Source organism: Leucoraja erinacea, chromosome 10, assembly GCF_028641065.1.
Source record: "Leucoraja erinacea ecotype New England chromosome 10, Leri_hhj_1, whole genome shotgun sequence".
NCBI classification, from domain to species: Eukaryota; Metazoa; Chordata; class Chondrichthyes; order Rajiformes; family Rajidae; genus Leucoraja; species Leucoraja erinaceus.
In genome coordinates, this window is record NC_073386.1 from 18,796,747 (window position 1) to 18,821,897 (window position 25,151).

At 41.6% G+C, this 25,151-nt stretch overlaps 1 protein-coding gene across 2 annotated transcripts in view; it reads right to left on the minus strand.

The window, feature by feature from the left end:
* Positions 1-14,333: 14,333 nt before the first annotated feature.
* The window catches only part of zswim5 (zinc finger, SWIM-type containing 5), a 216,825-nt gene continuing 206,007 nt past the window's right edge, over positions 14,334-25,151 (minus strand). For both annotated transcript variants that reach the window (XM_055641632.1, XM_055641633.1), the window contains 5 exons: positions 24,745-24,880; positions 22,836-22,993; positions 18,919-19,082; positions 17,897-17,978; positions 14,334-16,969 (listed from right to left, as the gene is read on the minus strand). In XM_055641632.1, coding sequence (XP_055497607.1) covers positions 16,107-16,969; positions 17,897-17,978; positions 18,919-19,082; positions 22,836-22,993; positions 24,745-24,880 — 1,403 coding nt within the window. In that variant the 3' untranslated portion in view covers positions 14,334-16,106. The remainder of the gene's footprint in view (positions 16,970-17,896; positions 17,979-18,918; positions 19,083-22,835; positions 22,994-24,744; positions 24,881-25,151) is intronic.

The window sequence follows — 25,151 nt, forward strand, 5'->3', positions numbered from 1 at the left end:
CATCTGCAGGTTCACCTATAAATCCCTAACAATAATGCTGTCCCGTTGTCCATGAAGGGTCTAAGTTATGGACATTTCTACTCTACAACAGTGTACCTCACTAGAAACATTAAACATTCAAGAATTTGGCTCAACAACCTCTCATGAAAAATGATGGATGGGTAATACATTTTTTCATGCCTGGGATATACTCATATAAAAAATGAATACATGTTTCAAAAATCCCTCAAATGTAATGGCCACCTTGAAAGTCTTAATTGTTTGTAATTGTCCAGTTTATAACAGACTTGCCTGAAGCAATCAGACACTAGGTGCATGTACAGCAGAGGGCCGTCTCTTAATAGAACTGAATTCTTCTTTACAAATCGTGCCAAAAGTGACATTTTCTTTTCCCTCACTTTTCCTCTTTTGGCTTGAGTTTTGACAGCACAACGACTGCAACTCGGCAATCTGATTTTCTTCAAGCAGCGAGTAAAACTGCTCTGGTAAGGACTGAGTAGATCAACTCAATCTGCCTGGAGAAGAGCTACATCGCAGTTATATCCTTTTCACAGCCTCAAGTGGTGCAAAATCCACAGGCCTTTTCATGAGCCATCTGCTGCCAGGTATAATCGCCAATCACGGTATCACTAATTTTCATTATGTAGATTAGGCTGAATGTAAAGCAGTGAGCATTGTGTTAAGTTGCCTTCATTACAATTTTGATGTCTTGTGGGGGTAGGGTGGCAGGGACAATGCAATTTGTCCTAACTCCTGCACCTACAGCAAATTGGGATTGCAATATGCAATAAAAAGATTGTAGATCATCTGTCACTACATATTCCGTGGGTCTTTCATCAGATTTGTGGCTCTGGCTGTGTCTAAACTGTAATTGATTTGTATATTAACTCTGGATTGAGATGCAAAGCTGAATCCTTTCTGTTTTTTGAAAAGGATTTGGATATTGCTCACTGTAAAATGAGAGACCTATCACCTGTCACGAATTTCCTAAAGTAAATCTATGCTCCATCGCAAACAGATAGGATTTCATTGGCTGCCTTGCAAGTCACTTACACTGTGGATCAATAAAAAAATGCCAACAAGAAATCTGCTCCTAGACAATAGTTTAGAATGTGCTATATAGCTACCTCAGCACGTTGAAGTCTGTTTTTGAAATTTTGAAAGTCTGTTTTTACCTTCCTGTTCATCGCGGGTGTGAATTTCAGACAGCGCTTCCCCGCTTTCCCTGGCCTTTGCGATATGTTTATGTGTGTGTGTGTATGTGCGTGTGTGTGTGTATGTGCGTGTGTGTGTATGTGCGTGTGTGTGCAGACGGTTGATCCGGCTCACGGTTTCATCGCTGATCGGTGATCCAGCTCAAGGTTTTTCAGGCGAGTGATCTCGAACTTGAAGGTCGAAGACAGTCGCTGAGAAGTTGTGTTCGTGGGAGAGGCCCCTTAGACAGGTGCACAGATAGGACAAGTTTGTTAGGATATGGAACAAACACAGGCAGGTGTGACTAATGTAGCTGGGACATTGTTGGCTGGTGTTGGCAAGTTGGGCTGAAGGGCCTGTTTCCACACTGCATCACTCTGTCTCTATTTGCCCCCTGCTAATTGTTAGCAAGTAGCAGACTCATAGGTGCAGGAGCAGTAATCCTGGATAAACAGAACCAGCAGCCAGTGTGATTTGGCCTCATTATTCAAACCTCAGTCTTTTCAAAGCAAGAGACTAAAAACCTGATAAAACCCCAACGGAATTCAGGAAAAATCAACCCCCTCGAGTACTAATTGGGTCTTGATTAGGACATGCTTCCAAGACTGATTTTCTCCCACTCAAATATTTCAAGACCAAGTGTCACTGTATATTTTACAGTTTATTCATTCAAATATTAACAATGATCACACCTTTCCACATGTTCATTGGTCAAAAAAAAGGTTAAACGTCATTCTAAGATAGCCTTGAATTTCACTACAATGTATCACAGTAATATTACACTATTGATTACCCGGGTTCAAAAAAGCAGCCTGGATTAAGTTCACTTATGCCTGATAGTCCTTGTGTGTGAAGACTTAGTTTAGAAACATTAGGCAGAATTTCAGTATTTATTCATGAGCAGAACTGCTGGGCCAATGCTAATTTGCAAACACTGTGCATTTGATGGAAAGGACACAGGTCTATTCAGTAATACAAAACAAGCAGCACATTCCAATTGATATTTAAATTGATACTTGAATGATCCTGAGGCGCATTGATACGCCAATGCCATGTTATTTTTTTCCAAGGAATTGTTTGGAACAATATAGCTTATTATCATAGCAGGTTAGTTCCACAGCATCTCAGATCAATTGTTTGAAAAAAATAAGGAAGAGGCACAGCAAGATTGTTGCAATGGAGTTTGTGATCACATAATTCATGGTCATTTGTAGGAAGGAACTGCCGATGCTGGTTTAAACCAAAGATAGACACAAAAAGCTGGAATAACTCAGCGGGACAGGCAGCATCTCTGGAGAGAAGGAATGGGTGACGTTTCGGGTCGACACCCTTCAGATTGAAGAACCGAAGAAGGGTCTCGACCTGAAACGCCACCCATTCCTTCTCTCCAGAAACGCTGCCTGTCCCACTGAGTTACTCCAGCTTTTTGTGTCTATATTCATGGTAATTTTATCTATAAACAATTCTATCATTATAGAAGCATATATTGTTTATTATTCTATTGCAATGGGTGGAATTATTTTTAATACAGATTATATTTTCAAGATTACAACCTTTATTCCTATAATTAGGCTCTTTTATAATTAGGCAATATAAACAAAATCCAGGTAGCAGAGTGGAATACATCCCCAGTCTGCATCATTGGTGTTGAAGTGGCGATGATCAACATCAACAAATTGGATCTGGTTGAACCACATTGATGATACGGACAGGAAAGTACAGCCACGCCTGTATTTCCTCAAAACCAAAGAAATTCAGCATATCTGCAGTGATCTTTACCAATTTCTATAGATGCATTATAGAAAGCATCCTATCCAGATGCATCACAGCTTGGTATGACAAATGGTCATTTTAAGATCGCAAGAAATTGCAAGGGGTTGGATGCCGTCCCGGTCCATCATGCAAACCAGCCCCTTCACCAACACATTCTCTCCCATCACTGCATCCCATCCACCATCAAGTCCATTTACACTTCACACTGCATCAGCAAAGCAGCTAACATTATCAAAGCCCACTCACATCCCTGTCATTCACTCTTCTATTCTCCCCCCCCCATTGGGTAAAATATACAAAGCTTGAAAGCACATCCCATCGGATTCAGAACTGGCTTCTTCTCTGCTGACATCAGACTCTTGAAAGGACCTCTCATATGCTATAAATGTATCCTCGATCTTCCAATCTACCTCATTGTTGCATTTGCACTTTGTTACCTGAAGTTTTTCTGTAGCTGTAACGCTATATCCGACACTGTTTTCTTTCTCTTTTTACACTAATTCTATACAGTATGATTGCACTCATGTATGCTATGATCTGCTGGAGTAGCATGCAAAACAAAGATGTTCACTGTATGCAGTTACTTGTGATAAACCAATACCAAACTCCATACGTGTTGGAAAGAACTGCAGATGCTGGTTTAAATCGAAGATAGACACAAAATGCTGGAGTAACTCAACGGGACAGGCAGCATCTCTGGGAGGCTGTCTGCTGCCTGTCCCGCTGAGCTACTCCATAATTTTGTGTCTACCAAACTCAATACCTTCTCTGATAAATTAAATATAATTGCTCTTGGTAAGTGAATATGGTATGTCCACAGTTTAGTTTTGTGTAGTTTAGTATAATTTAGTTTAGAGATACTGATTGGACACAGGTCTTTCAGCACACCGAGTCCATCCCACACACTAGTTCCATCCGACACACCAGGGCCAATTTACAGAAGCTAATTAGCCTTACAAGCCTGGATGTCCTTTGAATGTGAGGGGAAACTGGAGCACCAAGAGAAACCCCAAGAGTTCACAGAGAGAAAGTACAAACTCAGTACGGACAGTAGCCATAGGCAGGATCGAATCCAGGTCTCTGGCGCTGTAAGGCAGCAGCCCCACCGCTGCACCACTGTGCCCAAATCAAACTTATGGTATCAGTCCAAGATATTATTTAATTTAATGTAGTTCAGATCTAAGACTTGAGCTTTGCAGAGCAATATTAGGAGACTCTTGCCCGACACAATTTAGATGGAGGTGCACTGTTGGGGTGAAATAGATGCAAAAAATGAATGTTGAAAAGGAAGATAAAATTTAAAATTAATCTAAAGTCATCTTTGTCAGCTCTGCAATAAATCTGGTGTTAATTCCTGCTGATTAAAAATAAATACCAAATATTTGGCGGAATTTAGTACCTATGCAGAAATATCATCTAAAATCCACAAAGATAAATAGTTCTTTCCTGATGCCGGGTTGTGCCAGTTGCACGACATTTATTGAAAGTTAAAACGTTATCATTTTGGAAAAACATCATGGTGGCATAGGGTGGCACTGTGGCGCAGCAGTACAGTTGCTGCCTTTCAGCACTTGCAGCACCGGAGACCCAGGTTCGATCCCGACTATTGGTGCTGGCTCTACGGACTTTGTACGTTCTCCCCGTGACCGCATGGGTTTTCTCCGAGATCTTCGGTTTCCTCCCACACTCCAAAGACGTACAGGTTTGTAGATTAATTGGCTTGGTATAAGTGTAAATAGTCCCTTGTGTGTGTAGGATAGTGTTAATGTGATGGGACTTCAGCTTTATCCATTCGCGAAGATTTATCATTGCAAGGAGTATACATCTACAGAATAGCATTTCAGAAAATATCTGTACATAGTTAAGAATGGAATTGGGGAGTATAGCAAGTACTTAACTAGCTGTTTCTGCAGATATTAATTGATACAGTGTTCACAACTTTACACAAGGGAATATTTCACACAGTATCTACTGAGAAAAACATATTTCAGTCTAAAGACTTTGAGCTGCATTAATATTACATTCATAATTGAATTGAGGGAATTGCATGCAGCCTCATCTTTCACACTCGAACTAAAACTTAAATACATAAGTAGAACCATCTTGTCCTTAAAACAAAATACCATTAAAGGGTTAAAGAGGTTCTATTAATTAAATGCTCTCAAAATAACCTTTGATATAACAACCAAAAAATATGTGGCTTTTCATTTCACTAATAAGGAAGGAGACTGACAAAGAAAATTGCCGAGTTAATAGCAGTCTATTCTTGAAAATTAACTGTAAAATGCTAATCTCTCCAGTGCTGGTTAATGGAGGAGATAAAACGACAGTGATGGATGAAAGTTAGTGTGGCATCCATTCCATAGAGGACAGATCCCACTGTAATAATGCTCCCAGCCTTAAAGATCCCCTATTTGCTATGCTCAGAAGAAAGGAATCTTGTACAAAAACAAATGATGTCCACAACGTGGCATCCCATTGAAGATTTTGGAGGATTGAATAGACTATGTAAAGCACTGCCAATCTAGGCATCAAAAATGTAAAAAGTACAATACCAAACCCAGGCAAATCATTAGGCAAATCGGAGAAGAATCTCGACCTCAAACATCACCCATCATTTTTCTCTGGAGAGGCTGCCTGACCCGCTGAGTTACTCCAGCACATTGTGTCTATCTTTGAAAATAAACCAAACACTGGTTTCACTCATAAGAATTGAGGGTCAGGAGGACTGAAAAACAATAGGAAACAGACAGTTGCATAAACTAACTGCAGCAGATTTGTTTTGAAACCAGAGGCATTATCATATCAATAGATTTATTCTGGGCACGTTTCAATTCCTTGTAGAAATCACGGCAACAACTTTGTTCCATGCCTGTCACACTGCCACTGACTGCCTGCTCAGCAGCCTATATTCTGTGGAACTGCAGGTACTGGTTTAAATCAAAGGTAGGCACAAAATGCTGGAGTAACTCAGTGGGACAGGCAGCATCTCTGAAGAGAAGGAATGGGTGACATTTCGGGTCGAGACTCTTCTTCAGGCGAATATTTTGTCCTCTGTATCCGAAACTGTGGTGAAATTCTTCAAGCATAAAATACCCTCCTCAAATCGCAGCTGTATGTGGATTTTCACTAACTCCACATGCACTGTTCCCTTTTAGCATTAGAGCATTCCTCTGGCTTCAACATTGAACATACCTGCAAGTTTCCAATGAGGTTTACCATTACTATTGGGCCCTTTAGTTTTGCTTCTAAAATCCTGTAAAGTTCTAATTTCTTAATTGGTCATTGAATCTGAAGTTCAAATGCAGCTATTTTCTCCCCATCTTCTCACTCACAAACTCAGTTGAACTGTTGCTTTTCTTTTAAAGCAATCTTTAACTTTGTTGAAGACAGACACAAAAAGCTGGAGTAAATTAGCGGGACAAGCAGCACCTCTGGAGAGGAGGAACTTCTTATTTTCTTGTTTGCTTCAACTATACTTGTTGCTTATCAATGATTTCTAAGCAATTAAAACAGAAAATACTGGAAACATTCAAGGAGTCAGGCAGCATCTGCAGAGGGAGTGAAAAGCCAAGTTAATATTCAAGGTCAAATTATCTCTGAACAGAATTGAAATGTTTTCTAGTTTTATTTCAGGTTGGCAATATCTGCAGCGTTTGTTCAGTCAGCTCCCTATCTAAAGAATGTTTTGCTCACATCCTGATTCTATAAGAATGTCAGAATCATTTTGAGCGAAAGATTTATCTCAAACCTTAACTTGCAAAATGTCCTCAATGAAATGTCAAAACTGCACTCTCTGTTCATTTAAATCATTTTGTTCAGCCTTGAACAAGAGCAGAACACAGCGCATTCCAGTTCTGGGATGTTATTCCCACTAGTCAACTAGATACATCAGATTAAGTAACTGTGTTGGTTTTGCTATGCTGCAAAGTATCATTCACACTGTTCATTCTACAAAAAATCAAATTAAACATCTAAAGGCATGCTCTGAGACTTTACTCATTTACCTACATGATTCTAACAATGAATCCCCAGACAGAGAAATGTCTGTTGTTTATTTTTTCCCCCGAAAGCTATGATTATAGTTAAAGAGCTAATAAATTAGGTAAAGTGCCAATCTGAGAATGAAAGTCATTATAGAAACATAAACCTCCCCCTCCCTCTTCTATCCTTACCCTTCAATGACTACTGGCAAATACTTATGATTCTCGCTCATTACGTTTTCCCCCTCACCTACCAAAATATTTTCATGAATTTTGTTACTAACATCAATTAAAATGGATTCATCTCACTGAGCTTTTGGAAAATAGTCAATGATTCAAATCAGCAACATGTGTATCAGATACAGGAGGAGTGTTAATAAATTAAACCAACAAAGGGGATACAGAAGATAGACACAAAAAGCTGGAGTAACTCAGTGGGACAGGCAGCAGCTCTGGAGAGAAGGAATGGGTGATGTTTCGGGTCGAGACCCTTTTTTAGACTGAAGAGTTCTTTCCTACACAAAGAAGATACAGAATGAAATGCATCATTTCTACTGAATAAAGCATGTATGTGGAACATACATGTTGGAAGCAATTGCAGATGCTAGTTTATACCAAAGGTAGACACAACTGAATGGAGTAACGCAGAGGTAGACACAAAATGCTGGAGTAACTCAGCAGGACAGGAAGCATCTCTGGAGAGAAGGAATGGGTGACGTTTCGGGTCGAGACCCTTCTTCAGACTAATGTCAGGGGATTTGCCGGGACAAAGATAGAATGTGGTTGGAGACAGTAAGACCGGTGGGAGAACTGGGAAGGGGGAGGGGATAGATAGGGAAAGCAAGGGCTATTTGAAGTAGAGAAGTCAATGTTCATACCGCTGGGGTGTAAGCTGCCCAAGCAACACATGAGGTGCTGTTCCTCCAATTTGCGCTGGGCTTCACTCTGACAATGGAGGAGGCCCAGGACAGAATGGTTAGATTGTGAATGGGAGGGGGAGTTGATCAAAAATGTCCATGAGTAAAGATATTGCCCCAAGCACCTACTGTGGACATAGTGTTATTCTCCTATTGATGAATACAGGGCAAATTTTAGTATTCAATCAAAAACCTAGTCGATATCACTTAACTCATCACAGATTCATGGAATAATGCATAGCATTTTGTTTAATTTGCTCTATTGAGTTATGAAAGAGAAAAAATCAACATTGATTAAATTAACTGTGATCGTTTTTGTCCAGTGTATTTTTGTCCACTTACCTCTTTTTCAGTGTCCACTACCTCCACATCATGCCATTCACATTGCCTAATGTGTTTCATAGTGTTACTTCTCTCCTTTATACCAAAGATAGACACAAAGTGCTGGAGTAACTCAGCAGGTCAGGCAGCATCTCTTCCTCAAATGATGGGGCAGCAGAGTCTTTGAATAGTCCATGGCAGTGATAGATGGATTATTGAACATCAAATGGTTGAAAGCTTGCTGTGCATGGATGTGAATGTGGAGTGGTTTTAATCAGAATAACTGTGATATTATTAAAGAGCAGAAAACTTGCTCTACTCCTGCTCTTACTTTATGTATTCATAAAGACTAGACCGGAGTGTCTAACTGGTACAAGATTTAATAACTCACCAGCAATTATGCAAACATTTTTAATTGTTGACCTTTGCCCCAGGAATGCATGCATTCCCTTTCAAAATCAGTGGCAATATTTTATGTAGAAACAAGGAACTACAGATGCTGGTTTACAAAAAACAGACACAAAGTGCTGGAGTAACTCAGCAGGTCAGGCAGCATCGCTGGAGAAGATGGATATATGATGTTTCGGGTCAGGTCCCTTTTTCAGACTGGAATCAAATGAAGGGTCCTGAACCAAATCAAAAGAAGAGTCCTGACACTAAAATGTCACCTTTCCATGTTCTCCAGAGATGTTGCCTAACCCGCTGAGTTACTCCAGCACTTTGGGTCTTTTTTTGCCAATATTTTGTCAGCGTTCAGGATGAAAAATCATTGACCAGAAATATTAATTCTATTGTTCCCCACAAGCGCTAATAGATTTGTCAAGCAGCCGTAGCAAATTCTGATTTCATTTCATCATTTTTAATCTGAAAACCACTCACATCATCCTTTGGTGACGAAATGCTGAAAGGTATATGTTTCAGCACCTTAACATTGATTGGGACCACTATTTGCTGGAGCAATTGTGAAAGAATCCCTACTACTCTTTACTAATACCTGGTCCTATTTAAAAAATAAATCTTCTCCTGTTTTGGCAATGGTTTGTGTACTAGGCAGAGATGTGCAGGCAAATATCTATTTAGTAAAATGCTTTTATCAACTCGCTGAATGCTGGTCAAACAATCTGAAGCAGACTGTTGTTATCTGGTTAAATTAACCATGACTGCTAAACCTCTCTATACTTGTGAATACGGTAGATATTGAACCCGGATTAATTGGCCTGCTTGCTGATCCAGCTTTTTAACAGATGACTGAATGCCTGTCAGGTAAGACGTCAGCCTATCTCTGCCACTAGCTCCAACTGCTTGGTTTGTGCATTGGGCTGACTGATTGGAGCCATTAATTATAACATCAGAATTAGACAGTTGGATGTGCAGAATACGTGACATGCTTCTAAAAGTGGAGTATAATTGAGAAGACTGACACATGCTGACCAACCGCCCGATAAAGCTGAATTACTTCTTTTTTTTTGGCATGTTAAATGTGGAATAAATCTAGCAGGGATGTTGAACTCTGACCTCTTAACATATTCGAATCCACAAAATTTGCTGACGTGTGGAGCTGGGCGTCCCTCAGAGAAAATTCTCTCTGCAAATTCTGGCTGAATTGTGGAAGTGATCTGTAACAAGAGTGCTGCTACTGAGGCAAGGCCGAGAGGTGACATCACCTGGCTGGGCCTCACTGTTTAAACCAGACAGGGACTAGAAATGGTGCAGAGGAGACTTACGAGAATGTTGCCAGAACTCGAGGGTCTAAGCTATAGAGGTTGAGCAGGCTAGGACTCTATTCCTTGGAGCGCAGGAGGAAGAGGAGTGGTCGTATGGAGGTGTATAAAATCATGGGAAGAACAGATCGGGTAGATGCACAGTCTTTTGCCCAGAGTAGGGGAATCAAGAACCAGAGGACATTGGTTTAAGGTGAGGGGGGAAAGATTTAATAGGAACCTGAGGGGTAACGTTTTTACATGAAGGGTGGAGGGTGTAAGGCATGAGCTGCTGCAGGAGGGAGTTGAGGCAGATACTATTACAACATTTAAGAAACATTTAGACAAGTACATGGATAGGACAGGATTAGAGGCTTATGGGCCAAATGGTGTAGATGTGATATGTTGGTCAGTGTGGGCAAGTTGGGCCGAAGGGTCTGTTTCCACGCTCTATCACTCTACGAGTCTATGTGTCCAGGAACTGAAAATAGGAGCAAAAATGAAATGACAAAAGGAAAAGAAAAATCTAATAACAACTATGGTCCTGTTGTGAGCTATTGTGTTGGTGCAAGCTTAAACAGCATCTTCAGTGCCCAAAAACACTCAGGTTCATCCTCAGTACCATCTGCATCCTGCTCCAATAATGTGAGCAACAGCCACATTGCAGCCACATTGGGTGGGATAAAAGGAGCAGCTCCAATAACCAAGAGAGCAAAGAGTGGTTTATTGTTATATGCAATGGAACAGAACAATAACATTCTTACTTGCAACAGCACAATAGGTTTGTAAACACAGTACTCAATAGATGATATCATAAACAGACATAGAAAAAAAGCTCCATGAATAAAAAACTAAATTTAGTGCAAATAAAAGCCGGAAGTCCCTCATGTAACCAAGGCTATTTGTAGTTCAGAGTTTAGTTGTAGTTTGCACTATCCAATGGTTACTGGGAAGAAGCAGTTCCTGAACCAGGACATTACAGTTTTCAGGCTATTATACCTTCTTCCTTGATAGGGGTCGCTTGATAAAGGGTAATTATGTTACCTTCCATCATTTTTATGATGATTGAGGGTCGGGCTTATTTGTTACTAATTGGCCAGATCTGTGTTAGATCTTACGTTCAGCACATTCTCAGGTAATATCCATAATGCCATTGATGAAACTGTGCAGCAACTGCTTGGCTAAACGCATAGCTGCTTCTGGAGCATGTCTTCAGTACCATAATGTTTGTTTAAGAAGGAACTGCAGATGCTGGAAAATCGAAGGTACACAAAAATGCTGGAGAAACTCAGCGGGTGCAGCAGCATCTATGGAGCAAAGGAAATAGGCAACGGCCCGAAACGTTGCCTATTTCCTTCGCTCCATAGATGCTGCTGCACCCGCTGAGTTTCCACTGCCATGATGGCTCTTGCTTCATCCAGTGATTTCAGCCACATCTTAATATCGCATGGAATGTATCATTGTAAGTAATCGCTGTCTTCTGTGATGGTAGGAACAACAGGATGAAATGGAGACTGTTCATCCATTGAACATTTCTGGTTGTCTATGGGGCACCTATTCCTTCTCTCCAGAGATACTCCCTGATCCGTTGAGTTACGCCATCATTTTGTGTCTATTTTCATGTCTATAAGACTTGCTTGGCAGGTACCTGGATGATGCTTAATTGCCCACCATCATTCACTACCACAGTGGCACAGTGGCGCAACAATAGATTTGCTGCCTTACATTGCCAGAGACCCGGGTTCGATCCTGACTACGGGTGCTACCTGTATGGAGTTTGTGCGTTCTCCCTGTGACAGCGTTGGTTTTCTCTGGGAGCTCCACCCTCATACCCCAAAGACGTACAGGTTTGTAGGTTAATTGGCTTTGGTAAGTTGTAAAAATTCTCCCTAGCTTGCATAGGAAAGTGTACAGGGTGATTGCTTGTCGGAGCGGGCTTGGTGGGCCGAAGCTCCTGTTTCCACGCTGTATCTCTAAACTTTAATGTCTAAATCTCTAGTCTAGATGTGGAAGGACTTCGATCTTATCCCTTTGTTGTGAGATTGGTTTAAACTCAGCAGTTTAGACATACAATCCGTGTTACTTCAGTAGTCTGGCACCTCATCATTAGGGTGCCAGGTATTGATCCCCAAATGCTCTTCCACATGCCTTGTTTAATTGTTTTATGCCACATGGCATAAGTGTTCGGCATGGACTAGAAGGGCCGAGATGGCCTGTTTCCGTTCTGTAATTGTTATATGGTTATATGGATGCCACTATATTTTCATATAAAATATATATTATGAGTCAGTCCTGGGATATTATTACATCAGATAATTTAAATGGAGATTCCAATTTGGCCAGTCCTAAAATACGAGGATTAAAGAAGGGTCCCGACCCCAAACGTCACCCGTCACCCATACGTTCAAGAGAGAGCTAGATAGGGCTCTTAAAGATAGTGGAGTCAGGGGATATGGGGAGAAGGCAGGAATGGGGTACCGATTGTGGATGATCAGCCATGATCACATTGAATGGCGGTGCTCCAAGGGCTGAATGGCCTACTCCTGCACCTATTGTCTACGTTCTCCAAAGATGTTGACTGTCTCACTGAGTTACTCCAGCATATTGTGTATTTTTTTCCCCCGAGATTTGGGAGTTCAGTTAGTGACCTGATGCCTGAAAGGAATGGGATGAGGACCCAGGTTAAAAAACATTGATGGATACAGATGGGAAAGATTTAGAGAGATTTGGACAAAATGCAGGCAAATGGGACTAGCTTTGATGGGGCATCTTGGTCAGCATAAATGAGATACGCCAAAGGGCCTGGTTTGTTCTGTTTGACTCTATGACTCTAAATGCACTTTTGGGAGTGTCCCTAGTTATGGTAGAATTGCAAAGGCCTTGCAGTATTGATGGGGTGGAAAAACAATAGGGAGCAATCCTGGTATCTGTAGTAAAATATCTTTGAAGATCTGAGGCATTGTTATGGGATCACTATAGGGCCAAAGTCTGGAGTTGGAGGTATTGCAGAGGATGTGCCCTGAAGAAGGCTAGCTCCTTTGTGGATCTTTTCTTAACTGTGCAATTTCCCTTTATCTCAATAATATCTACTCATTAGTCTACCCATTTGTGCCATTAGGACTATCTAAAACCATTAAATGGACTGTTATGCGGATGGTCTGAAACTACTTGGATAAATTCTTAGAGGCTGGATAAATAATATTTTGTGCATTTTTGATATTGTGAATTATTTGATGAAAATAAGTTTACTTATTTACAGATTGTCAAAAAAGCACATCAATTGTTTATGCACCCTCTAAGCTTTTATATAAGTAGTTTAAGCAGCAAAAGGTAGCTAGCTTGCTTTTTTTTCATATTTTCTGATACAATTTGGAGATGAAGTTGGAAAAAGAACTTCATTTCAAATAAATTAATATTGGATTATTTTGCCTCTGACAAACCACTAAAAGAAATAATACTAATAATTGCATATTTTGTCTGTCTCATCGTAGAAAAGTTGTTAGTTATTTAAAGATAAACTTGCCTGTAAAGCCAGCCTAAGTTATTTTGTGGATGGTGGAGAAAATGAGGATGCATAAGATTTCTGCATCAAGCTTGGTCTATTATTTAATGCCAGGGTCTTGGTTCAAAGTTATTACACATTTGCCTTTTGCAAAATAACTTTATTTAATCCAGCTTGTAAGATTTAGCTTCAAGATGTGTGTGAAGGATTGAATGTTGCAGGAAGGAACTGCAGATGCTGGTTTAAACTGAAGCTAGACACAAAATGCTGGAGCAACTCAGCAGGACAGGCAGCATCTCTGGATAGAAAAAATGGGTTGACGTTTCAACCCAAAACGTCACCCATTCCTTCTATCCAGAGATACTGCCTGTCCTGCTGAGTTGCTCCAGCATTTTGTGTCTACCTTAAGGATTTAACGTGTGGCTGGACATACTGAGTGCAAGTCAAATAGAGGACAAATGGCATTACTTACAATATTGTCATTCAGGACACTTCCTTTTCCTCAGATTTTTATTATAAAATCAATCTCAGTTTGAATTTTACTTCCCACGGAGTTATTTGGATGTTGCTATAATAATGTTACAAATATGTGAATTCAGTAATTATAGACAAGAACGGGTTGTGAGAATCACCTACTCGAGACGATGTCATGATGAAAAGATATGAGTGGATAGCTTGTGTTTTGGAGAGATTTCCAAACAGATTCAAAACGTACTCTTTGACATTCACACGATGCTGGTGAAGAATCTCACCTTCAGACAACACAGGTGATAGTTCATTAAATTGCTTTTGACAGTGAGAGAGCTGGTTGTAACATATCATCTTCATGCAAGGTCAGCCTGTTTCCCGTTCATATCTTTAATATGCACAGAAGCTGGTCTGTGCAGGGAGGTGCTGGGAGAATCACTTTCTTTGTCAAATAAGCCCCAGGCAAACACAGTGAGCAGGTTAGAACTGCAGTTGTGTTCCACACTTTATTCATTAAAAAAGCACTGAAATTTCTGACACAGTTATATAAAATGGTAGTAGCATTACATAAATAGTATTAAATTTCGTATTTTTTTGTCTTTTTAAGCATCAGATCAAGGGGTTACACAAAAATGAATTGTTGATGAAATTAGATACTTTGTGGCAACAATACTGAATTAAGCTTTCAGTAGCGCAGAGAGAGGCAACATTTACTAAACACTTTTTTTTTCCATATCTCAACAATAGGTACATCTAGTCAACGTTCTCTATCAGCGCATTTTTCCCCTAAAACTATGACAAACTGACACTGGTACAGTTAACACAAAGACATTCAAAATAAGTTTTTTTTTTTTGCAATGTAACCGGATCAACAAGATTCACAATTTTTTTCTCAAAACTGTTTAACGGGAAGCAGCTATTTGTAAAAAAAAGAAAAAAAAAAACATTGGACGCAGGAACACAACAGAGAAGAAAAAAAATTAAAACACTTTCTTTCTTGAATGACTTGGAAAGGCAACAGCTTTTTAAGTTGAAACACTCGTTTTGATAACTTTTCTTTTGAATTATCTGTGGTATTAGAACATGATAAGAGTTAAGAAACACGGTTTATTTAGCGTCAAGAGGTGTTTGCACGTGCAAGATCTAACCAATGGAACTGAGTGCTACCAGCTTAATTACTTCACAGTCACCCATGACTTTTTGTTTTTAAATAATATTTTTTTTAACCACAAAATATTGTCCCAATAGAGGTATGAGGCAAGTGTTATTAATACCTGCGTGTACTTTCATAAAGTACCAAGACCAAATTATTTTATCTACACCTAATCTTCAGCTCCTAAGAATAAAACTTATTAAAAAGTTATGCCCAATTTGCTCTTGGGAACCAGTTCATACCCAGGAGACAGTACATAAGTAGCTCTGCATAGAGATGCCATCTCCTTCACTCGTTTACATACATACACACAGCATGGGGGTAACCTGAGAAATGTGCTCTGAAGTCTCCCTCCTGTTAAAACATTTCCAGCCCACAGTGAATTTCAAGTATCCCATTAATGACATAGAATATTAATTATAAATTAATATACTTTACAATTCTTTCAATAATAGACACATATAATATAATATTTACAGTTTTCATAAATGCTTTTGCTACTTTTGTTTAGCATCCCTGAGAATGGTCTCTTCTTGAAGTACCTTCACACACACAAAAACACACGGCGTATGGTCACGTGCGAGTAAGCCATCTCACTAAACTGATTTGGTGGACCGCGAGGTTTAGTGTTGCTTTGCTTATACATAATCTTTTCTTTAAAAAAAAATGCATACTCTTTCCTTTGCTTTAAAAACCTGGCAACTCATGGAGGTTAAAGCTGACTATGGGAGAACGGGGCAAGAGAGATAGGGAACAAAAAGGACAGAACGAGAGAGAAAACTAGTGAGAAATAAGATAACTTGCTAGAGGTATTTGCCTTGTGTGCTAGGATTTGGTTTAGTGGGTACACTTCTAAAACATAAGAGACATTGTATAACTTTGTTTTCCACAATCCTTGAGTTTTATGTGCCAGAACAGTTTTTTTTTTCTCTTGTGACTGCTGAGATTACTGAACAATGTGTACACTGGTTAATGGTGAAATAAATGCAGACTGGCTCCACTGGTTGTGCCAAGACACCGAGTACCACTCCTAAGAGACAAGATCACAGTTGAACAAAAAAAAATTGGAAACGACAAAAGTTTATAAATAGTGCATCAGCCAAAGCGTTCTCGGACAAGCATCATTAGTTTTTTCTTTCCCTTATAAATCTGTTTTAAGTTATCTATGAACTGAGCAAATTGTATATGTCCATCCTGCGCCATCAGAAACGTCTCTCTGGCTTTGCTGAGAAATTCGATAAACTCCCCGTAGTGCCGCGGGCTGATGTGCGTCAGGCGTGAGTGAGTGGTGTTGATGTAGGCGCCGATCGTGGCGTCCAGGAGCTGACGCAGAGGAGCCTTGTCAGTTGACATCAGTTTACCAGAATTCCTCCGGCCCGGTATACCCGCTAGACCGGGCGCCGTCATCGTACACCGCCGCAGAATGTCCGATAGCACCGTGGCACACTGTACGCTCTTCACAACCAAGGGGATAATGGCAGCCAGTTCATTTTTACCCAAAGAGTGGCTCAAAGCACACGCCCAAAGAACATCGTTGATGGCAGGGTGGGTGTCCTGGTTGTAGGCTAGGTTGAGGTGGGTCATGGCGAGGCTGGCAAGTTTGAAGGCCCGTAACGGGTACCCGCGATGTTCCATATATCGAGCTATGGTAAACAACTGGGAATAGGTCATACCCGTAGAGGCTGCATCGATAACTATTTGATAGGCCGTCTCAAAGGCAATGTGGTCTTTCTCGCACAGTGTTAAAGCGGACAGTGCACAATTCTGTGGATCCTTCATGGCACATTGAAGAGCAAGGGTACGGGCGCAGCTTGCCAACTCCTCCCGTTGCGTGTAGTCCAAGTTCAGCCGGAGAATGGTGTTGTGCGATGTGACAGTCGCTGCCACAATACTAGTTGCTTCGGTTGGAGTGAAGAGCGTGTACCAACTCTGCAGGATGCTGACCAAAGCTCGGACTCCTAAACAAAACAGAAAGGAATGGAAAGACACAACAGTAAGTAAACTGTACCTTCAATCATTCAGAGACCTCTTCCAGAATGCATGGACATCATTTATATATTTTCCTTTTTCCTAAATAGATTAACTGAAGGCCAGGAGACGTTCTGGCCTTCACAGGTCAACAAGAGGAACACTTGAAAAGAAAATAGAATTACTATAGAAACGAGAAACTGCTCTATATACAGCCAAACTGCTTCTCAATGTTATTAATATTTAATAAATTATATTAAGCTATTAAATTGTCCCCTGTTTCATTGCCTTCTTCTGTTAGTGTATGTTTTTATGCAGAACTCACTCTCTTCTCTGCAAGCAGATCAGCAATTGGAGAGGTGCAATAATGATAGTGCACAGGGAACAAATCACATAGATGAAAGGCACATGTATGGGGTAGAGAAGGGTGAAATCTTATTTTTCTTTCTAACAATTAGAACAGTGGACAGTTATCTGTAGTCATCTACCAGCCTCTGTCTCGCCCCTCCCTCTCCCTGTTATATTCTAACCCTTTTTTGCTTCACTCTCAGTCCTGATGCACCTGAAACACCGGCCATCCCTTTGCCTCTTCAGATGCTGCCTGATCTGCCAAATTCGTCCAAACATTTATTTCTCATCTGTTTTAACGAATAATGTCATGGTTATTAAAATGGAGCATTTTGTCGCGATAGCTATTTCAGCTGGGAAAGGTTTTTATTGTGGACACGCAGTAAATAATTATAATGCAGACTTTTTTTAATTTAAAAAACAATTTACAATTAGATAAACATCTTGCAATTTGCAATATCTTGAAAGGAAATCGCTATTCTTGAAATCAAATGAATGGTGAACCTGGCACTGATAACATTGATAATTGCAGGTTGTGTAAAATTTATTGAAATGATTACGTTGCATACCAACTTCTGTAGCACAGGTCACCAACCAGCGCACCATCTCCCTGCGCCGCCAGTTCAAGGTCGAAAGAGTCATCCGCATCACCTGTACAAAAGCAGATACAGTGGATGAGTTCATCTTCCTATCACCCACAATCTCTAGTATCAGTCCCAGACCAAGATTTGTCCCCATTTAGTTTTGAATCCCACCACCCCAGCCCACCGGGTCCCCCTTTGTTCTTGGTGACCCCCCCTCCCCAATGGGTCCCTCCTTATTCTGTTTGTTCTCTGCGGCCCTCCGCTGGGTCCCCCATTGCTCCCGTCAGTCCTCCTCGCTCCCGAGGTCGCATGTGAGGGAAATATTTGGAGCTAGAGTGCTCTGTGCCTTAACTTCTCCACAGTGGGATATCTAAATTACGGGTGTACACAAAAATGCTGGAGAGAATCAGCGGGTGCAGCAGCATCTATGGAGCGAAGGAGAGAAGGAGGCAGTCTAAACTACGGGGCACGCTGGGATGAAGGAAGGGGGAGAGAAGCTCCTATCAACAGACTCCTCATCCTCCCTGTTCTGGAATGCAGGATTTTTAGCAGTAGTTTGTGATCAACTGTAGTTCATCCATGGCCCAAAAAATATTTGTTCTCTCAAGAGGTGTGTGAACTTTTGGAATTCTCTGTCCCAGGGTATTTAGGATATCTAAATAATTCAGAATATTTAAGACAGTGATGGATATGTATTACAACTTTAGGATAATCAAATATTATAGGGATTGAGCAGAAAAATGAATTGAAAGTTAAAAATCAGATTGACCATGACTTTATTGAACGATGGATCAGACCCAAGGGGGGCATATCTGTTCCCTATTTTCCTATTCCATTGCTGGTCATTTCAAGTTCTCCAGATTTCAGAAAGCTGGTTTAAGACAAATTGTTTGTTTCCAAGCCTCCAGTAATGAATCACATCACCATGGTTAGAAAACTTCCCCTCCTTGCCGCCCTGAGACTTGCCCTCTCACGTGTGGGCGAGAATGAAACGGTGGTGAACTTACCTGCAATCCAAGCTCCAGGGCCACATTGAGAAGCGTGATGTCTGGAGGGCTGTCTGCTGGAGTAGCTATTTTAAATGCATCCTGGGCCAGTTTGAATATCAAGGACGAGGAATGAATGTTCTTCCGAATGGCTTCTAGGACCGTCCGCAACCTCAACATATCCCCTGTAAATAGTCAGAATAAGTTAATTGCCATTACTCATCAGTCCACGAATCACAGAATAGATACTAGTGCAGAAGGAGGCCACTCGGCCTTTCATGTTAATACCGGCTTTATGCAATAATAATCCAGACTTTTTACTGCAGCCCTGTAAATTTGTTTCTTTCGTAGAATGAACATATGCATGCACGCCGGACTTTACACTTCAAAAATGTTGTGGAAGCTTGTTGATGTGTAGAGGTGTCCATTAGTTGGCTGTTCATATTGTGGAGATTGCTTTTCCTTAAAAATCTGCTATAATGTCCCTAACAAATTATTTTCAAAAGCTAAATTGCACTATGGTTATTAATAACATGGATGGACAAAGAGTTTTCCTTTTGAACACACAATTGAAATTTCCTCCTCTAGGTTCCCTGATGCTTTATCCCAGCTACATTTACACTTAATGTATTAAAAATGTATCTCAATTACCTTTTGTTTAAGAACTGAGCAAATGTGGTAAAATAGAAGTAGACAAATGTTGAAGAAACTCAGTGGGTGAGTCAGCATCCATGCAGAGAAGGTAGCGAAGTTTTCGGGTTAGAGCGCTTCTTCAGACTGAAGTCAGGTTTTGATTCTTTTGCGGGTCACCATACTATTTGTAGTTGAAAGGAACTGCAGATGCTGGTTTATACCGAAGATAGACACAAAGTGCTGTAGTAACTCAGTAGGTCAGGCAGCATCTCTGGAATCGCAGTAGGGGAGCAGTGAGAGAGGGTCTCACAGAACTCTCGTCAGAGAGAGGAGGAGAACCTCTTCAAAGTAGGCATTACCTTGAGGAGATTTTCCAGTGGAGGAGACAAAATGTGCAGAAAGGAACTGCAGATGCTGGTATCTACTAAAGGTAAACTGAAAAATGCTGGAGTTTCAACGAGTTGGGCTCCATATCTGGAGATTGCTGCCAGACCTGCTGACTGTTTACTCCAGTACTTTGTATTGTAACTCTTGATTGGTGTGCCTCACTTTATAAAACCAGAATTCATATTTTCTTTACTTTTTTTAACTTTGTCAAATATTTTATATTAATTATTTTCATTTTTTCTATCTAAACCTGGTCCCTGCATCAAACTTCACCTGTTGACCATTCCAGCAGTGTGTCCATATCTGCATAATGTCTATTTATAACCTCCTCACACCCTCCACCCCAATAAATATTTCCCTGTAATAAAACAGAAAATGCAAATGGCATCAAAACCTGATGAGAAAGAAAGAATCCCTAAAAGAGGAAACTATTTCTGTTGTCCGTAGAATGAACATATGCATGCACGCCGGACTTTACGCAGTCAAAAATGTTGTGGAAGCTTGTTCATGTGTAGAGGTGTCCATAAACTGTGGATCTTTGGAATTCTCTTTTTTCCTTAAAATGTGGCTATAATGTCCCTAACAAAATTCAACACCATTCATAGTGTAAGCTCGGTAAGAACTTACACATTGAGTGTACGGCGAAGATATAAAAATACAAAGAGTTTTTGAAGATTTACTAAGTTAAAGTGGGTGAAGAACCATTTTATATTTACACATAAAACAGAAAATGTATCTCAATTATCTTCAGTGTTACAACTGAGCCAAGTGGTAACATTAAGCAAAGAGTTAAAGCAAAGAGTGTGCGTCACAGTGGTGCAGCGGTAGAGTTGTTGCCTTACAGCGCTTATAGCACAGTTCCAGGTTCGCTCCCGACTACGGGTGCTGTCTGTACAGAGTTTGTACGTTCTCCCTGTGTCTGCATGGGTTTTCTCTGAGATCTTTGGTTTCCTCCCACACTCCAAAGATGTGCAGGTTTATAGTTTAATTGGCTCGGTATCAATGTACATTGTCCCTAGCGCGTGTAGAATAGTGTTAATGTGCGGGGATCACTGGTCGGCGCAGACCCGATGGGCCAAAGGGCCTGTTCTCTGCACCGTATCTCTAAACTAAACTGAAAAAGTTCTGTGGATTTTAACATTGATCTCCCCAAGATATTGCCTTTAGATGCTGACTGTTAAAACTTCATTTTATTGTAACAATCTAGATTGGTGATGCCACAAAAAGTAATTCCTTTAGACAAGAGACTGGATATTCATGCAATCATCTGCGTTAAGTATGAAGATAGAAATGAGAGGCTGTCCCACATGGTGCCATCGCCCAGGTGCTCTTCATCTCTCACCAAGAGTGTCATCACCTCAGAGCAGCCAACACATAAACGTGGATCTGGGGAATTCTCTTTGATCCAGAAAATGTGGCATAATTTGAACAATCATTCAACACCATTCATAGTGTAAGCTCGGTAAGAACTTTACACATTGAGTGTACGGCGAAGATATAAAAATACAAATAATTAAATAAGGATGCCGTTAAAGGTATGAAGATATTTTAATATAAATATAAATATTCCAACATTCTCACGGCATAAATAGTTAAACATTATGAGATTTAGAAACTTTGCAGATTTCACCTCCTAACTTGAAATATTTGGACAATATTCTTCCATTACCAACACAAAAGCAGCAACATTTTGCTCCTGAGCTCTTGGGGAACCTTGCACAAGCAAATTCAGCTTGGCACAAAATACAATATGTGATGTAAATGAATGGCACATTTGAGATATCCCCTTTTTCAAAAAGGTTGATTTTTTAATTGTTGTTTCTCTCCCAACACCGAACCGTACTCCCGAACGTCTTGCACCTTTGCAACCGCAGTATAACCATTCAGCAAACCAGTGTGGCACCTGCCCACTTTCTTGTGGGATTATCCTTAGCTTCCTCATGATGCCTTCCCCATTGTGGTTTGGCTGGGTGGCAGAATTATGTGGAATGGTAGACCTCCATGTTATCATTGCTCAGAAACGATGAGTAATACAGTAACGGACCTCACACGGCGGATTCTGGTTTTAGCAGATCGAGGCTCTCATTGCACCGCCCATCCTCCCCCCCCCATCCCGCCCACTTCCATCAGTTACCCAGAGCTGGTCACCGGTTGTGTGTACGGAGAGCCCCCCAGCAGCACGAAGACGGTTTGAGTCCTGGCATGCCAAGCTCCTCCCTGGCTTTCCCTAGCATACCGAGACTGTCCCTGGTGTAGCCAGCCTGGTCCTAACATACAAAGCCTGCCACTGGCATACTGACGCTGTCCCTGGCGTACGCAGCCCGTCCCTGGTGTACGCAGCCCGTCCCTGGTGTACCCAGCCCGTCCCTGGTGTACCCAGCCCGTCCCTGGTGTACCCCGCCCGTCCCTGGTGTACCCAGCCCGTCCCTGGTGTACCCAGCCTGTCCCTGGTGTACCCAGCCTGTCCCTGGTGTACCCAGCATGTCCCTGGTGTACCCAGCCCGTCCCTGGTGTACCCAGCCCGTCCCTGGTGTACCCAGCCTGTCCCTGGTGTACCCAGCCCGTCCCTGGTGTACCCAGCCCGTCCCTGGTGTACCCAGCCCGTCCCTGGTGTACCCCGTCCCTGGTGTACCCAGCCTGTCCCTGGTGTACCCAGCCCGTCCCTGGCGTACCAAGCTCGTCTGTGGCTCCCTGGCTTGTGAATTCCTGCTTGTTTAAACCCTTGCCCCCCTCTCACCAATGCCACATTACTGCCCTCCTGGCCTGGGGTTAAACTCTTCCCTCCTTCACTCAGTTATAATAGACAATCGACAATAACGGGCACAATCCTTCCACCCCCCCGTTCCCCCCCCCTGAGGTCCATTATTGCGTGGGTTTACTGTATTAGCAATAAAGTCCCTCCTTGTTTGCACTCTCACCTTTAGCAGCTGTTAACATTGTAGAGGCCAGCTCACACTGTTGAGACTCCAGGTGCCCAAGAGTAAACCACCGAGGATAGCGGCTGGGTACGACTGAAACAATGTGGTGAGGGTGGGACACATCGCCTGCATGTGCTGTGGACTCAAGAACAGGTAACCTGCAAAAATAATGCGAGTCAGGAGTGGGGTCGGAAACCGGGGAGACGGTGGGATCCAGGGATGGGTCGGTAGGTCATTCCACTCACATGCAGTTTACATTTTATTAAGGGGGCAGTAGTATTGGTCAGTTTATAGTGTCAGTGAATGATACTTTTCAAACAGCTGCATCTCCAAGGTTTCAATCCTGACTATGGGTGCTAGCTGTACGGAGTTTGTACGCTCTCCCCGTGACCTGCGTTCCTCCCACACAACAAAGACACACAGGTTTGTAGGTTAATTGGCTTGGTATAAGTGTAAAACTGTCCCTAGTGCATGTCGGATAGTGTTAATGTGCGGCGATTGGTGGTTGGTTCGGACTCAGTGGGCCAAAGGGCCCGTTTCCGCGCAGTATCTCTAAAACTGAAAATGACCAAAATTTGTTTTATTGAGGTTTCTGGCACTCCATGGTGCTTTAGAGACATGGGAGTGGTGTCATTAGCGGACCAGGGGTGCATTGTCGTATCATTATCACATGGCTGCATTTAGTCCAAATGAAGGGTGCTGGAAAATCGGTGTCCAAAGGATGGCCAATTGGGATCCAGAGACGAGAGAGAATCACAGGGAGAATCTGACATAACATGAGTTCCTCCCACATTCAGTGCAATAATGTCCACGTGTTTGTTACATCTCTTGGCAGCATGCCCGGTACAGGGCTTCAGGGAACCCGAGGATAAATAAAGAGGTTACGGATTCAACAGAGCAGATGCTTGGGAGCTGAATGGTCCCCAGATGCAGCTTCTAAATAGCAGGGCTCCTTTCACTTCTTCTGATTTAAGAAAGATGTAACCAGCTGGATTATTCCTGCACCTCTTTACCCATCTCTATATCCACCTACCCTGCACACAGTTAATGCCAAGACAAAGAATGTTCAGGGGACAGAGAGAAAATACATATGTTTTCAAAATTGTAATCATTGGCACTCATATTCCTCCATAATAATTGACAATATTAAGAACATATGTCCCAGATTACAGAGATCACATCATAAGAATTAGGCCATTCGGCCCATCAAGTCCACTCTGCCATTCGAACCTCGCTGATCTATCTCCCCCTTCCTAACCCCATTCTCCTGACTTCTCCCCATAACCTCTGACACACGTACTAATCCAGAATCTATCTATGCCTTAAAAATATCCACTGACTTGGCCTCCAGAGCCATTAATAGCCATCACATCTATAGCAACTCTCTTGCAGTCACTACTGACTACTGTTAAACACGTTCACAAGATAATGGCAATCTCCATACAGCCAATTCGCCTGCATTTACAGTAGTTGCAAGATGGATTGGTTGGAGCTGCCGACATGACAGGGCGGCACGATGGCACAGCAGTAGAGTTGTTGCCTTACAGCGCCAGAGTCAGGTTCGATCCTGACTATGGGTGCTGTCTGTACAGACTCTTTACATTCTCCGTGTGACCGCGAGGGTTTTCTCCGAGTGCTCCGGTTTCCTCCCACATTTCAAAGACGTGCAGGTTTGTAGGTTAATTGGCATTTGTGAAAATTGTAACTTGTCTCTTGTGAGTAGGATAGTGTTAGTGTACGGGGTGATCGGTGGTCGGCACGGACTCGGTGGGCCCAAGGATCTGTTTACGCACTGTATCTCTAAAGTCTAAAGTATGAATTTGTATCAAAGAGTACAATAATCTACAGAATAGCATTACAAGTTGCATACATCCACTACTTGAATTTAAAACTGAATGAAATTACAAACCTCATTGCCCTTAAAGCCAGTTTGTATGCAAGGTCAGCATCGTGCAACAGTAAAGCTGAGAAAAGGTACTTTGCAAAAGTGTGCATCGGCACGCTTTCCCGATGAATGACTTCGCCCAGGCCACTGAATGGACCTCCTGTAAATGATCAGAATCGTCATCAACTTGGTTGAAAGGGGAAAGTCCTGATGAATATCTTTACATACAATAGACTTTCACGCAGTGCATTATTTTGATATATTACTTTATATTTTACACATTTGTGCGCGGCATGACAGTTACTTTTCTTTCAGTTTAGCACAGTTTATTTCTTGAGACTGAAGAGCTGACTTTGCACACCTTGTCAATAACCACTGATGTTTATATGATAGAAAGGTATACTTAAGCTTCCACTTATTTCTTTTCCCAC